The sequence below is a fragment of the Echiichthys vipera genome, assembly GCF_963691815.1.
Source record: "Echiichthys vipera genome assembly, chromosome: 19".
In the NCBI taxonomy this organism is placed as follows: domain Eukaryota; kingdom Metazoa; phylum Chordata; class Actinopteri; order Perciformes; family Trachinidae; genus Echiichthys; species Echiichthys vipera.
Genome location: NC_139844.1, coordinates 18,748,808 through 18,763,009, shown reverse-complemented (window position 1 = coordinate 18,763,009; position 14,202 = coordinate 18,748,808). Strand labels below are relative to the sequence as shown.

Sequence of the window (14,202 nt, the reverse complement as noted above, 5' to 3'; positions counted from 1 at the left end):
TGATTAGCAAGGTCCAGATTTAGAGCGTGTGAACTCATCCATATTCAGCATCAAAGGACGTTAACTCATGATCATTTCATCCCTCTATCGATCCGCTCATCTATCCTTTTCACCCATCTGTACATAACACGGTGTGCTCTCCGTTTGTGTCCCGCAGGAGTAACTGTGTAAACGTGTTGGTGACCACAACGCAGCTCATACCAGCGCTGGCTAAAGTTCTCTTATATAGTCTGGGATCTGTTTTCCCCATTGAGAACATTTACAGTGCAACAAAAATAGGTAAGACACAAAAACACTCGTGAACACACACTTACCATGAATTCTTAATAATAATCATATCTAATAAGAATTCAACGTGCAATGGAACTAAGTAAATACTAACCGACTGTTTATTTGATTCATGGTGTTATAACAGTTCACAGGTCACATGTATTTTGTTGGTTATCCATTATTTTGATGTTTCTTCATCTACTCCATATGTTACTGTTTTCCTGTTTCTTGTTCTGATATTAAATCTACTTTGGCTACGGTTCACTGAATGGCTGGTTGGGAATTACAGAATGTTTTCTCTGTGTGTGAGTGAGTGTGTGAGTGAGTAAGAGAACCAAATTCACATTAAATCAACAGATCATGCTAGTTAGGCTTTGGCCAAACCATAGACTGTATATAAAAGATGGACGTAGCATACCCGTCGGGGCCATTCTCTCAAATTGATCAAACTGTACTCACCTATGGGAGTCGCCATCTTGTCAGACTTTGACTCCGCCTCATTTCCTCTTACCAAAAAAGGGAATTGATGTGACGTTGGGGGGGAGGGAGATAGGTCCATCTGACTGACATATACATCCAAGGAGAAGTGACGGACAGCGGCTGGCTGTCACTCAAGAGGAAAAACTCAAATTTAACCTCCAATAAAATAAAAACTAGCCTGGTAATAAAAAATACACACTCTCAGTGCTGTCATGGAGATATGACTTAAACATACAGACTAAAATGTTTCTTGTACCAGGCCTTAAATAGGTTAAATTATGCTGTGAAAACGGCCTTTTTAACATTGGGGTCAATGAGAAATTGCTCTATTGTGCTAACTCCTCCTAGTGGACACTCGGAACTGTGATCAACCAGGAAGTCACTGTGGTGGGGGCTTGGGCCAAACACACACACACCTTGACCTTGAGCAAGAGGCTATCAAATAGTATTAATAATTAAGTCTGCAGTGTAGTTTTATAGATAAAATTAAGTACACCCTTCTCTCTTAATCAGTGTTTCCTCTTGCATATTCATACAATAGTAAAATAATAATACGTATGTGCATATATCCCACTGCCAGCTCTCCTTTGAGTCATGGACAAATTAACCACAAAATCTTGCTCTCGTGCAGGTCTGTGAATCGCTTTGGAAGTTAGGCACCTTTTTGTGATAGGCCACTCACATTTACATGACCTCTTTTAGCCAATTGGCATAAACATAAATACACACACGCACACACACACACACACACATACGCACCAAATGTCAGCCTCCTAGGGCATAGACTGTGGCCGCCAAAGGATGGAGGAAACTTTTGTGGACCAAAGTTTTTGTGGTCAGTCAGACAGACAGGGCGAGCTCTAGAGCTGCTGGTCGCAGATAATAACGGCTACTGCCTGTTTCGACCTCTCTGACCATCTTATTAGTCTTGTTGCACCTTCATAATTCTTATTTGTCCACAAAAGTTTGGTTATTTCAGCGTAGCTCCGCCCAGTTTCTACCTGTGCCGAAGTCTAATCATCTAGAATAATTGAGAACACTCGTGCGGGTTTTTAATATGCCATGTTAAATTATTCTCCAGCTCATACTGACCTGAACAACATTACATTCGGCCTCACCTCACACGAGGTCCTGAGCTGGCCATGAACAGCTCTGACACTCAGGGGGATCTTTCCAGGCCCGACGCCCACATCCTGGATGGACTCCATTAACCTGGACCTCAGCCGGTTACGCTAAAGTGCCGTAACTGGGGCCAACACAAAATCATATTCAACCGTATATGAATCTGAACAGAGGAAACATAACCGCTAGGATTAGAGGGGTTTGAGAGCCAAAACATCCAGGAATGACATAGCCAAGTGTGTGTGTGTGTGTGTGTATGTGTGTGTGATCTTATGTTACACCCAGTTCAACCCCACGGTGCCTTGATTCAAATGGACGTCGAAATGTGGTAACCATGACAACCACCTGAGGTTTCAGACACAAGGAGACTGCATGAGTGTTTCAGGGTCAGATGCCATATCCCATAGACTCTCGGAGACATTACTCTGCATATGGAATTCATCTATATGTGATTAGCATTATGTATGCTGTCCAGGAAGAAGGCTAACATGGGGTGTGACCTCTGACATCACCCACCCTCTTTGAGTTTTTCATGGCAACCTTATTTATTATATTAACCCGAGTACGTCTCAGGATAAACCACATACGTGTCAGGATTAATCAGTGGGTTATCTGTTATAAGAGTGTGTGTGTGTGTGTGTGTGTGTGTGTGTGTGTGTGTGTGTGTGTGTGTGTGTGTGTGTGTGTGTGTGTGTGTGTGTGTGTGTGTGTGTGTGTGTGTGTGTGTGTGTGTGTGTGTGTGTGTGTGTGTGTGTGTGAGCCTTCTTCACTTAACCCTTTACGCGCACAGCTCCGCCTCTTCATGTGTTTTTATTTCCATCTAAACAACAAAGTGAAAACCCTGTGAAAGCCATTTGTTTGTCTCCAGGCAAAGAGAGCTGTTTTGAGCGTATAGTCTCCCGCTTTGGCACTAACATTACATATGTTGTGATTGGCGATGGGAAGGATGAAGAGCATGCAGCCAGCCAGGTAAACAAACGACTTCTGAACTATGACCCCTCTGACCTTGTGACCCTTCCTTCCTTCCTTCCCCCCTTTGTTTATTTGTTTTTTTCGCAGGAAAAGAGAGTTGCTTTGAACGCATAATGCAAAGGTTTGGCAGGAAAGTAGTGTATGTTGTAATTGGGGACGGTGTGGAAGAGGAGCAGGCGGCCAAAAAGGTAATGGACCCCGCAAACCTCACCGTGTCCCCGCCTACTCCACACAGTGTGAGCTCTGATTGGACGAAGCCTGCCTTTCTTTGCTGTAGAGGATTTGTGTTGGTCGTTTACTTTTTTCCGTTCTACTTGCTGTTGCTCTTCCCCCTCCCATTTTTTTTTCTTTTGGTGAGACAAGAGACTTGATTGCAACTGTCAGGGTGATACATTGAGATCGAGGCTCAGCTAATGTACATTTTGCACCTGTTTTTGAAGGTCAAACATATCAAATTCGTGAACCACCTGCAGCTAAATTTGGATCATTGATATACTTCCTCATTCACATTGATTTGATATTTAAATAACAAATGGCTGCCAAAATGTGCACTGTGATCGAGCTTTGAAATATCTTATTTGTAAAGAGCAAAAATTCAGGTTTTTATCCAGTGATGTGTCAAGTCTTATTTTTGATTGATAGGCTACTTTAGGTTATATGAGAGAAATATCACAACAACAAAAAAGATGACATGTAGCGATATAATAGGACATATTTCCTTAAGTGTGAATATGAATCCCATCTTTGTTCCAGCTTTGGGTGTCATTCATAATGCTGGGTGCTGGGATTATTAAAGGAATAGTTTGACATTATGGGAAATATGCATATTGGCTCTCTTGTTGCGAGTTAGATGAGAAGATTGACAACACTCTCCTAAAACATAACACTAAAGTTAGCAGCCAGTTAGCTTATCTTAGCGTAGAAACTAACATCAAAGGTAACAAAAATTATTTTACCAGCAAATTTAGAGATCACAAATAAACAGATATTTAATAATGATAAACATATTTGTTCAATTTAGACCAAAAAAAACAACAGTGTGGAAACAATTGAACGTTTTACAGGAAGCTATATGCTATTGAAGGTTCTTTGGTTGCCAGGCAACCTAAAGTAAAGAACCATTTAGATTATTTTAAGCTGGTTGTCCATTTGAAGCCATAAATGTACGTTTGTACAGATTAAAAACAAATAGTTTACTAAGTGAGCTTTAAAGGTGCTTTCAGGTGTTTTTTATACCTTTGCATAGAGCCTGGCTGAGGGTCTGTACACCTTATCCATGGTCAAATTCAAGAACGTTCAAGGTCCATTTTTAAGCTTTTTCAGCACCTTGCAACTGTGGAAATGACTCATCTACAAATACATACACTCAAAATGATTTCACTTTTTTACTTCAGGCCCTCCAACTTCGCTTATTTTTACGCTATAGCTATTTGTTGTGAAAGAAGTGCGGATACAATTTCAAGCATTTTATGAAAAATGAAAGCACGTTAACTTTGAAAACATTAAAATTCAAGCATTTTTAAGGATTTCAAGCACCTGTACGAACTCTGCTGGCTAGCTGTACCATTTTCAACCTTTATGCTAACAGCTGCAGCCTTATTGAACTGACAGATGTGAGTAACATCCATCTTCTTATCTAAATTACCTCAGGATGAAAACAAAAGTGTATGTCCCAAAATGCCTTACTCTTCCTTTAAGCCTTAGGATTGCATGGACTTTGTTTGCAGTGCTTTTGCAAAGCAAGCATCTACAAGCTACAGTAGTGTAGCTTGCATGACTTAGGGTGGTGGTGTGCAACTGTGGAAATAGTACTGCTGGCTTTAACTTTCTGTGTGTTCACTCTGCAGCACAACATGCCTTTCTGGAGGATATCCAGTCACTCTGACCTGCTGGCACTACACCAAGCACTGGAGTTTGAGTACCTGTAACTATTATAGCAATATGGACTCATGCAATGTTACCGTGGACAGTCAGGCAACCCCCTTCTTTTGTAACTATTTAAGAACAAACAATACACTGCAACTGTTTTTTGTGATTTTTTTTTGCTTTTGTCTCGTCTTTTTGAACATCTGGATTTACAAACTCTGAACGGTCTTAAGAAGCAAAAGAGGTGAAAAGGAGGTAAATTAAAGAACTGTGGGGTTAAGCCATGACTCAGCTACCCAGCTCAGCCCCCGACGCTGGGAACGGACCGCTGTGAAAACCTGTCTACTTTCCATGCAACTGTAGCAGACTGAGAGCCCGTAAAAGGCTTAAGGACCTCCCTTGGAAGATGTTTCTTTGGCAACTCCTTGATGTTTGGAGCACTCAGACTAGTAGCAGGCCTTTTGTGGGTCACCTGGAATGAACTATCTTCAAACAAGGGCTTCTTTGTACAGGCATCATGTATACGGGGATAACGGCTGCTTTTTTTAAGTGTTTTCTTCCTGGTGGTATAATAATCACAACACAATGCGGTCTGCATCAGAAACTTGTGTAAATTATTTACAATAAACTGAAAGGGCAGTGGTGGATGTTTTTGTCATGAAATTGAATTTTTTGGGGTCTTTTTTTCCCTCTGGATTTTTGTAATTGTTTGGGCAGGGGAAATTGAGGACGTGCGTCATGATGTGTTGTGCCTTAATGTGTTTGAATGTCTTCTTTTTTTTCAGAAATGTCTATGTATGTAGATATAAAGGAGGAAACTTATCCAAATGACATATGCATCTTGTCTTCCCTGATGAAACGTATAACTTTTCAAACTTCAGATTATGACTCAAAAATAAATGAATGCAGCATATTAAACATGCCATTCTGTTAGCTAATGGTAAACACGTCTGTCAGAAATTTCCAGACAGAATTTACTGATGGTAATTGTGTTAAATCAGACATCTCACTATGTTATCCTATACAACTACAGCTCAAGCACTTCAGTGACACTTGTTCTTGCAGACATTTACGGACATGATCTGTCCAGTTTACACATTTAAGTACAGTTGCATATTGAACAGGTCATGATTTTAGAGTCACAGGCAGTTTGCAGTTGACTTGCTAGTGGTCAGTTAAATTTTCAAAAGGAGGGGGAAAAAATGAAACTTGAGAAAATCTTCATTTCCACTTTTTATTCATATTTTATTTCTTGCCTTTGAAGTATTCCTCAATCACATCCTTGGCTTGAGACTCCTTGCCATAGTCCTGTAGACAAAAACAGTTTGAGATGAGCAGGTATACTATTGGCCAATGAAGCTGTCACATCTGTGTGTGTCAACCCAAAAGTGACACGTGTGAGGTCATTGAGAGACTAGCTTTTCTTCTTGTACGTGATTTTTACTTGTGATAAAGCCATTAAATCTGCCAACTAAGGCCATTTTGAGATAATAGCATCTACCTGTGCCTGCGCTCAGAAGACCGATTATTTAAAAAGCTGTAGACACATCTGCAAGCAGCCTCGTCAGTGTGGTGTGGACCTAGGTTAGCATTCCCCATGTGTCAATATAGTTATACATCTCCTTAGAAAGCCTTCAACCAGCTGAACTAGCTTTCTGGGCTCAAAAAACTATAGTATGAGCATCCCTAACCCCTACTCCAGACATTAAAGTCAGGATAACTGAAGCATTCACAAGATAAACGGGATGTCTTTAAAAAAGACATTTGTCACTTATTTAAACTATAGTGCAAGTTTTAGTAGAAATACACTTAAATAATGCAGACAAGTGTTAAATGTTAATTCAAGTTCAGCGATTGTCTCATGTTGATATTAAAGCATCAAGATATGGGTATTATTCAGCCACCTAGCTCTCTAAACATTGGAATTGGCCATAGAAAAACGCACATCGTTTGACCATTAGTTATTTTTCATTCATTATTACTCACCAAAATACATTGTGTGTGCACGAGGTCTCATACAAGTGCTTTCCCTTCCTCAAAACATTTGCAAAGTAAATTTGAGCATTTTAAATCAGAATCATGTACTAGCTTGCAGTATTTACTCCTGCCAGCACACTGCAGCATATCTTGGCAGGTAACCACTAAAATAAGGACGGACGCATTAGGAAAACAGTTCTGTGGTGTTACTAGACTTCAAAAACTCCAGAGGAAGCCTTTAAGCTGTAACTCAGAACAAAACTGCCTGAACATTTTGCTTCAACAGCATACTGTGTACCAGCGTATACACATTTTCATCTGCTTGTTCCCACATTGAGAAGCTACTGTAAACATGCTGCTTTCATTAAGGGTTAGCATAACAACCAGAAATTTGTTTATACACTCATTAAAAGCAACTATATTCCAAGTCATCTTGTGAATCATCCTTTTAGATTAAATCAGACCTATTTATATCTTTGGAAACTAAAAATTAGAATAGAGGCATGCTGAATTGAACAAATATAGCCCACGGCAGAGTTTAAAAGATGAATGACAGTGATGACCCATCAATCATGGCGCACACTGCCATGCGTTATTATTTGTAGCCATTATTAGGGACCCCATACACCACAGGTAGATGAAGGGGCTCGTACTCTGGCTATCATCTAGCCAATTGTTATCAACAACAAGTGCATGCCACAAGGGACAGCACCTGCACTTGACTGGCAGATCTACTCTCAGCATCACTACCCAACAGCAATTCATCAACATATTAAAGGGCAGATAGCAAAGCCTGCAACAGAGCATCATTTACCTTGACCACGACACAGCTGCAGCCCACCACCTTGCGGGGTTTGCCCTCACGGTCAATCTTGCACAGACCAACCCACTCGCCGAGCTTCTTGTTGTCATCAACCTGAAATAGAGTTAACAGTGTCTTAACTTGTTATAGGGTCAGAAATGAAGACTGTAGTGTAGTTTCAATTGCTTTCAGTTTTCAAACTTGTGCAGTGAGATACAACTGTATCTAGGTGGCATTTCAGACAAATTGGGTAACAGTGGCAATCTCTCAGTATTCAGTAGAGGGAGCCAAATCATAATCAGTGATACAGCAATACATAACAGACTTTTAACTCCATTTTCAGTGCATTAGACATCTAAAAATAATAGCACCAGAAGTCTTGATTCATAATCATAAGACCATGTCTTCAGGATTTCAATTTATACAGGTAAATCTGGTAATGAGGCATTGCCCCTCCATTCTAGATGATCAGTAAGGCCACAAGCAAGCTCACTACCTTTATTAGGTTGATCTGATGCTCAGCACAGAGGGCCTCCACCAGCTTGACGTATGTGGGCTCATCGCAGTTGCCTGCAAGGGCGCAGAGATGGGCTTGACGCCTGCAAGAAAAACAATCGACGTACGGTAAGGGCTAATATACCATTTGTGCATTTCAAAATAGGACGGAACATCTCAGACAGATATCGGGTAACAATGGCAGTCTTCCACATGAGAGTTCAGTAGAGGGAGCCAAGATATCATCAGTGATTCCCCAACATAGGACAAACAAAAATGATTTAATAAAATGACATTACTTGTCCAGGGCCTTAGCAGCCTCACGGATACCACGGGCGAGGCCATCGTGGATGAGTGCGGTCTTGAGCACTTCAGGGAGAGCAGTGTTGACATCCATCACACCTCCAGCGGCGACGCTGTCAAAAACAAAAAAAAAAAATTATTTTAAAAGTTTGACCAATATGGGCATGACCAGTTCAGTGGATTACAGTAGAGCTTCCAGCATGTCAGAATAGGGATCTCACTCATTGTAGAGTGAAGGGGTATCCGACAAAAGAAAGTAAAGTCATCATTCAAGCACAGAGAGCTCTATCAAAAAGGAATGGCACATTTAAACCTCAGGACGGCTGACCCTTCAATACAAGTGGGGTGACAAATCTAGATATGCTCCACTCAAGTGATATATGATCACACACAACCTTAGTGCATCCTATCATAAAAGTCATGCTCAGATAAACGCATGTGCATTTCTTTATGTGTGCATCATCAAGGGTGACATTTCTCAATCGCCTCTTTTTATAACTTTTTTTCTCTTCATCTGTTTAACTGGTCAAAACATTTTACATTCACCTTAATGAAATGTGCACGTGCTATTAAGTTTCAGGGCTTTGACACTTTCTGCTTCTATAATTAAAAAATCTCAAAATCTCACTACTTATTAGTTCTAATATTCACTGCCATAACACTCATGTTTCTAACAGTACTACAGATATTATTGCTACTATTTAGATCATGTATATCACCTTAACTCCCAATATTAATATTTATATAGTTCTAGTAAATTAACTGCCCTAACTTGTTAGTAATATTGGCTGGAGAAATACTGAATGACATAGTAAATAGTGCAACCTGCTGTTCATGGAGGAATTGTTGGGTCTCTTCATCAGAAAGTCTGAATACGGTCTCGATCTGCTGTACTTTATATGTAAAATGTCTTGTAAAAACTTTTGGTATGCTTTGGCACTAAAAATAAAACTGAATTGCTTTGTGCACTTTCCGCTGGGGTACTTCAGGTTACTACTCAAAGTGGGAACCAGTTTGATAACGTTACACTTCGCATAACAATACAACCACTAACTTTTAACCAGTCAAGGTATAAATGTACTTCGTTTGTCTATTTAATTGACAGCAATAACAGATCATGCAGACAAGCGCTGTAGTGACATACGCATATATCAAGTGTCTCTCCCCCGCTAACGCACTCGGCTAAGCCAGTTAGCATTAGCTCATGCAAAAGAACAGACTACACCTAAGTTTAATTGCCGCACCAGATATTGTGAGCTACAGAAGCCCGTGATATTTTAAAATTACGCCATGTTTCCCTAACAGTCAGCACCGTCTTGTACCATAGTTACCCCCAACTTAAACCCAATCTGTGTGCAGATAAAAGCGTCATGCTCACCCTTCCTCGGCCATTGTTGATTAAAGATGGATGTTGGACTTAAAAGTTCTGCAATAAAGAACAGATATGAAAGGAGAGTCATTATGAATCACAAACAGCACACTGTAATGAGTTTATATGTTAAGATGCTCGTTTAATCCTTTAGATTGTGCCGGTCTTGGGAGAAACTCACCCTGTCCTCCTCTCGGGTAGTAGTTAAAGAGGACGTCATAATCTCGCGACATTGCTTTCATAGCACTAGGCCCCGTCTGCGTCCTCAAGTGGCGTCCAACTGGATGCCTGTTGTACTTTTAGTGTTCACTACAAATAATAAAACGTGATGGAATAATTGTATGAATGGATACATGCACGTTATGCCACATAACTATGAAAGTGTAAAATAAACATTAAAAATAAAAAAAACACACTTCAATTTTAAGAAATGTTTTTCATTATTGCTTTCCTTGCAATCGACTCACAGAAAAATATGTAAGTTAAAGGTTGAATCTGTAGATTAATTAGAATTTATGAAAAGCTATATTTAAAAAATAAATAAATAATAATACACTCACGGGACATTTGAGGGGTACAGAATGAAAGTATTGCTTTTCCATGAAAAATATATTTAGTCTGAATTAATATTTTATTTATTTTTTTGACGGGTTTGACAATGAGTTTCTGTCATGTTCTGTTTACATTGTACCACCCAATAGCGTGTTGCATTGTGGGTTGCCAGGGTTGTCTGTTGTTTGGTGCAGCTACTGTAGGCCGGTGCTGGGTGAAATGGAGTTTGCCAATCCTGCAGTTGCTTATTTGTCCCAGCAGCTGAGTGACCAGCGACGGGCAAAAACCAGAGTAAATACAGGCCAAGCATTCACTCCATGGACTGAGATAAAGGAGTTCAAACATTAAAACGCACGCCCAAATGGCTGTGTTTCTCCTTGATCGGTAAGCTAACTTTCATGTTTACTTAGCTGTAACGGCTAACGCTAACTCCAGTCAAACTCCTCTGCAATACTTGTTTTTATGGTGTGATTTGTCGGAGGGGATGGGTTTAAACAGGCTCAAACAGACTCTGGTGTCCTGTAGGCTACTGGGCCGGGTCTGACCAACCTGGCAACCTGAAAGCTATTAATTATTTTTGGTGGTTGCGACTACGATCTTAAGACACTAGATGGCGGTGTTCTGCTCATTCTGATCTCCAGTGTATATCCCTTAAAGCAGTGGTGCCCAATCCTGCTCCTGGAGAGCCACTGCCCTGCATGTTTTAGGTTTCTCCCTGCTCTAACACACCTGTGTCTATTGATGTGCTCGTCAAGGACAGCAGCTGAAGCTTGTCACAGGTTTGATAATCATTAGAGTAAGGTGTGTTCGAGCAGGGAGAAACCTAAAACATGCAGGGCACTGGCTCTCCAGGAGCAGGATTGGGCACCCCTGCCTTAAAGGTATGGGAATTGATAAGATTTTACCAGTGCCATTATCAATTCTGCTTATCAGTCCAAGTTATTTCCAGTCAGTTTTCTGTGAAAGATGAAATGAGATAATATTTGTGCAGCTTTATTTTTCATTTAAAAAAAGCTGCTAAACCTGCTCCATCAATTCCCAACTGGAAGGGATTCTTGATAACCATCCCTATAGGTGTAGTGAAAGACTCACAACTGTACAGTTTTCCCCGATTGTAAGACACACTTAATGAAACTTACGCTTCACTTTTTATCTAACTTTGTCAAACAAAAGGTAAACAGCTATTCAGAGATTACATAAATTACTTTCATAACTATGGCTCTCCAATTCACCTGTGTGATTCTTCTTTGCACAATTCTCTAGTCATCATTCAGTAAAGAACAGATGGACTACATCTGAAATTCTGTATATTTCAACTTTTGCAGTTTGACTAAGTTTTCTTTGGTTGCTCGTGTGTTTATTTTATTTATACTATTTGGCATTTCTGAATTTGAAAAGGATGGAAACAAGCCTCTGGGTCAAAACCTGTGACTGTTGTGTTCCTGACAAACAGAATGACATGGAAAACCGGTTCATATTGCTTGCTTGTTCAAGTTGTGTCGTTTGATGGAAATATTGGCTTTCAAGCATGTTTTTAAGGTTTTGTGAGTGTCAAAATGTGTCATGCTGTCCAACAACTCTGACTTTAGGCCTGTGTGTGAACTGTTTTGAAAACATAACTTCTGAATGGACAGATGTTTTTTTACATCACTCTTCCTACGGTTACTTTGTGGTTATTTCAGCCGGTAGGGCCAACTGCTGTCTGTTTAGACTGTAGACTGTAAGTGTGTTTATGTGAAGGTTTGATGACACTTTCCAATGTAAGCGGAAATATGATCTGTTGTTGTGCCAATATTCATGGTTTGATATGGTGATAATATATTTACATATATATAATGTAATATATTTACATTTTTGCATTTACATAAGGCGAGATTATACCTGCAGGATAACTGTGATCTCAACTCACTGGTAAATCTGCAGATAGATGACACTTTTTACTAAATATTTCTAAATAAAAAAGACGTGACAAAACTCATGTTAACGAGTGCACCACGCAGAGTTGAAACTGTTTTAAGATGTTTTTATTTTAAACATACAAACAATCCCTAAAATTTCATAAAGTGTTTCCTGAAAAGAAAGCAAGCACTTCCACTTCACTTAAAGACAAATGTACATTTCTTTGAGCTTTGGGTCTCTATTCCTTTTAGAGTTTGAGAAACTTCTTTAATTGATCTTCCTCGATTGCATTCTCAAATGCTGTGTAGTCCTGAAAGAAAGAAAGAAAGAAAGAAAGAAAGAAAGAAAGAAAGAAAGAAAGAAAGAAGAGGTGTCGGGGGTCAGCGATTGGGATACAGAGATACAGAGAGAGTAGCCGTTATTATACAGATATTTCTAATCATATCTTACAAAATCTTAATTATTTTGAATTCTATAGATTGTGTGCTCTACATGTCAAAGCCTTCTGACCAAACCATGACTATTTCTAAGTCATTCCATCAAAAATTTGTCGAGATATTTCAATTCTGGTCCAAGTGGTCGACAAACCGCCCGCCCGACTATCATTGCCATCCCTGGAGCCATGCTGCTATTGTAGCTCAAAATGATCGTGTTTGAGGAAATAAAGCATCAAATAAGGATTAAAGGTGAACTCCAATCCATTATTTTGACATTTCTTCATCTACTCCAAATGTTAGTTATCCTGTTTCCTGTTCTGATATCACATGTCTCGCTTTAGGTGGACTCTGGTTCAATGAACGGCTGGTTTGGAATGTTTGAGTCACAAAAGGTTTAATTTTATATCCTGTGTGTGTGTGTGTGTGTGTGTGTGTGTGTGTGTGTGGGTGCATGCATACCTGTGGGTGGTACGATATACTGTAAATATTTATTCAATTAACAGTGTCTACACCCTAGACTACCAAAGGTGTTTTCCTCTTTCTAAACGCAGCAAGTGTGTACATGATTTACATTCCATTACAGTTCCATTAGTTTTGAGAAAGTGTGACATTGTCAGTACACCTATTTTTTTACTTTTCCAGGTTATTGTGTGCAACTTACCCCACAGTAGTCCGTCCCATTGCATATTTGAGGTGGCAGTGCAGTCGGATTCTTCACCAATTCCCTCATAGAGTCCTTTATTTTAGGATCTTGAGCAATGTCCACGGCTTCATATTTGATCATCATGCTGTCCAGGACGCTGAAGAGTCTCTGTTGCTCTTTCTTTAGCTAAAGAATGCAGTATTTTATCAGTTACATTCGCATAATATTCCTTTTTATGTGTAGTTCTTTGATTTATACCAGTAAACCAAGTTCTCTTCCATCCATAATGAGCATCTACAGTTTGTCTACAGAAACACATTGTACGTATGATTTACTGAGCTCAACCTTGTCATAGTTTAAATGATACTAATATATCAGTGTGTCAACACTATGACTACAAGTTAAAGAATGAAGCAAGTAAGACGGCATACTCTACCTGTTTGTTACAGCTCACGCTGGTATAAAACACTTTGAGCGTCATATCTGCTATTTGAACAAAAACACCTTAATTTGGAGAATCAAGAAAAAGGCAGAGACGAAATGTTCCAGGATCCTCCACTGCCCAGTAGTATGCAGGTGTGTGGAGTTGGTTTGTTGGAGCAGCAGACAAGGGGAGCAGGTTTGTACACGACTTACCTGCCTGCGTGGACACACCCACTTGTAGGACTGCCTCTCTTGTTGTGGCCTGCCTGCTTCGATTGTGAAAGCACAAACACAGACACATTCTACCACCGATGGTGGGAAGTAAATAAGTTCATGTCAAGCTATGTAGCACATTTTGAGGTACTTGACTTATGTATTTCAAGTTTATGCTACATTACACTTCTACTCCACCACATTTCAGAAAGGAATGTTGTAACTTGTACTCCAATACGTAGGCCCTTTTTCATGGAAGACATTTTAACAGGAAAAGCACAGGCGTAAATGATCAAACTGAGAATCGCTGAATTCAATTTGCTGCTTTGCTATCCTCCGGATTATGATGATGGATATTTTTAATACAATTACTGATGTA

The 14,202-nt window shown here is 39.8% G+C and overlaps 3 protein-coding genes across 8 annotated transcripts in view; 1 reads left to right on the top strand and 2 right to left on the bottom strand.

Annotated features, from left to right (window-relative positions):
- eya4 (EYA transcriptional coactivator and phosphatase 4) overlaps positions 1–5,541 on the top strand; it is a 47,509-nt gene extending 41,968 nt beyond the window's left edge. For 3 of the 6 annotated variants that reach the window (XM_083933581.1, XM_083933579.1, XM_083933582.1), the window contains 2 exons: positions 158–279; positions 2,932–4,679. In XM_083933581.1, coding sequence (XP_083789707.1) covers positions 158–279; positions 2,932–3,215 — 406 coding nt within the window. In that variant the 3' untranslated portion in view covers positions 3,216–4,679. The other 3 variants (XM_083933583.1, XM_083933584.1, XM_083933580.1) reach the window with 3 other exon arrangements.
- A 389-nt stretch (positions 5,542–5,930) lies between these two features.
- Positions 5,931–9,885, bottom strand: rps12 (ribosomal protein S12). The gene is made up of 6 exons (XM_083934637.1): positions 9,838–9,885; positions 9,666–9,713; positions 8,284–8,400; positions 7,986–8,088; positions 7,502–7,603; positions 5,931–6,018 (listed from the first exon to the last, which is right to left on the bottom strand). Exons 2-6 carry the CDS (start codon positions 9,677–9,679, stop codon positions 5,956–5,958), a joined length of 399 nt encoding a protein of 132 aa, XP_083790763.1. The 5' UTR covers positions 9,680–9,713; positions 9,838–9,885; the 3' UTR covers positions 5,931–5,955.
- Positions 9,886–12,216: 2,331 nt separating this feature from the next.
- Positions 12,217–13,777, bottom strand: LOC310961599 (SH3 domain-binding glutamic acid-rich-like protein 3). The gene is made up of 3 exons (XM_083933730.1): positions 13,624–13,777; positions 13,206–13,373; positions 12,217–12,417 (listed from the first exon to the last, which is right to left on the bottom strand). Exons 1-3 carry the CDS (start codon positions 13,666–13,668, stop codon positions 12,355–12,357), a joined length of 276 nt encoding a protein of 91 aa, XP_083789856.1. The 5' UTR covers positions 13,669–13,777; the 3' UTR covers positions 12,217–12,354.
- Positions 13,778–14,202: the final 425 nt, after the last annotated feature.

Coding starts and splice junctions, on each gene's coding strand:
- rps12 (XM_083934637.1), bottom strand. Junction 8,089..8,283: donor GCTGCTAAGGCCCTGGACAA/GTAATGTCATTT, acceptor TTTTTCTTGCAG/GCGTCAAGCCCATCTCTGCG. Junction 7,604..7,985: donor ATCAGATCAACCTAATAAAG/GTAGTGAGCTTG, acceptor ACTCTATTTCAG/GTTGATGACAACAAGAAGCT.
- LOC310961599 (XM_083933730.1), bottom strand. CDS start 13,668: ATGACGCTCAAAGTGTTTTATACCAGCGTGAGCTGTAACAAACAG. Junction 13,374..13,623: donor GCGTGAGCTGTAACAAACAG/GTAGAGTATGCC, acceptor TGCATTCTTTAG/CTAAAGAAAGAGCAACAGAG. Junction 12,418..13,205: donor ATGGGACGGACTACTGTGGG/GTAAGTTGCACA, acceptor TCTTTCTTTCAG/GACTACACAGCATTTGAGAA.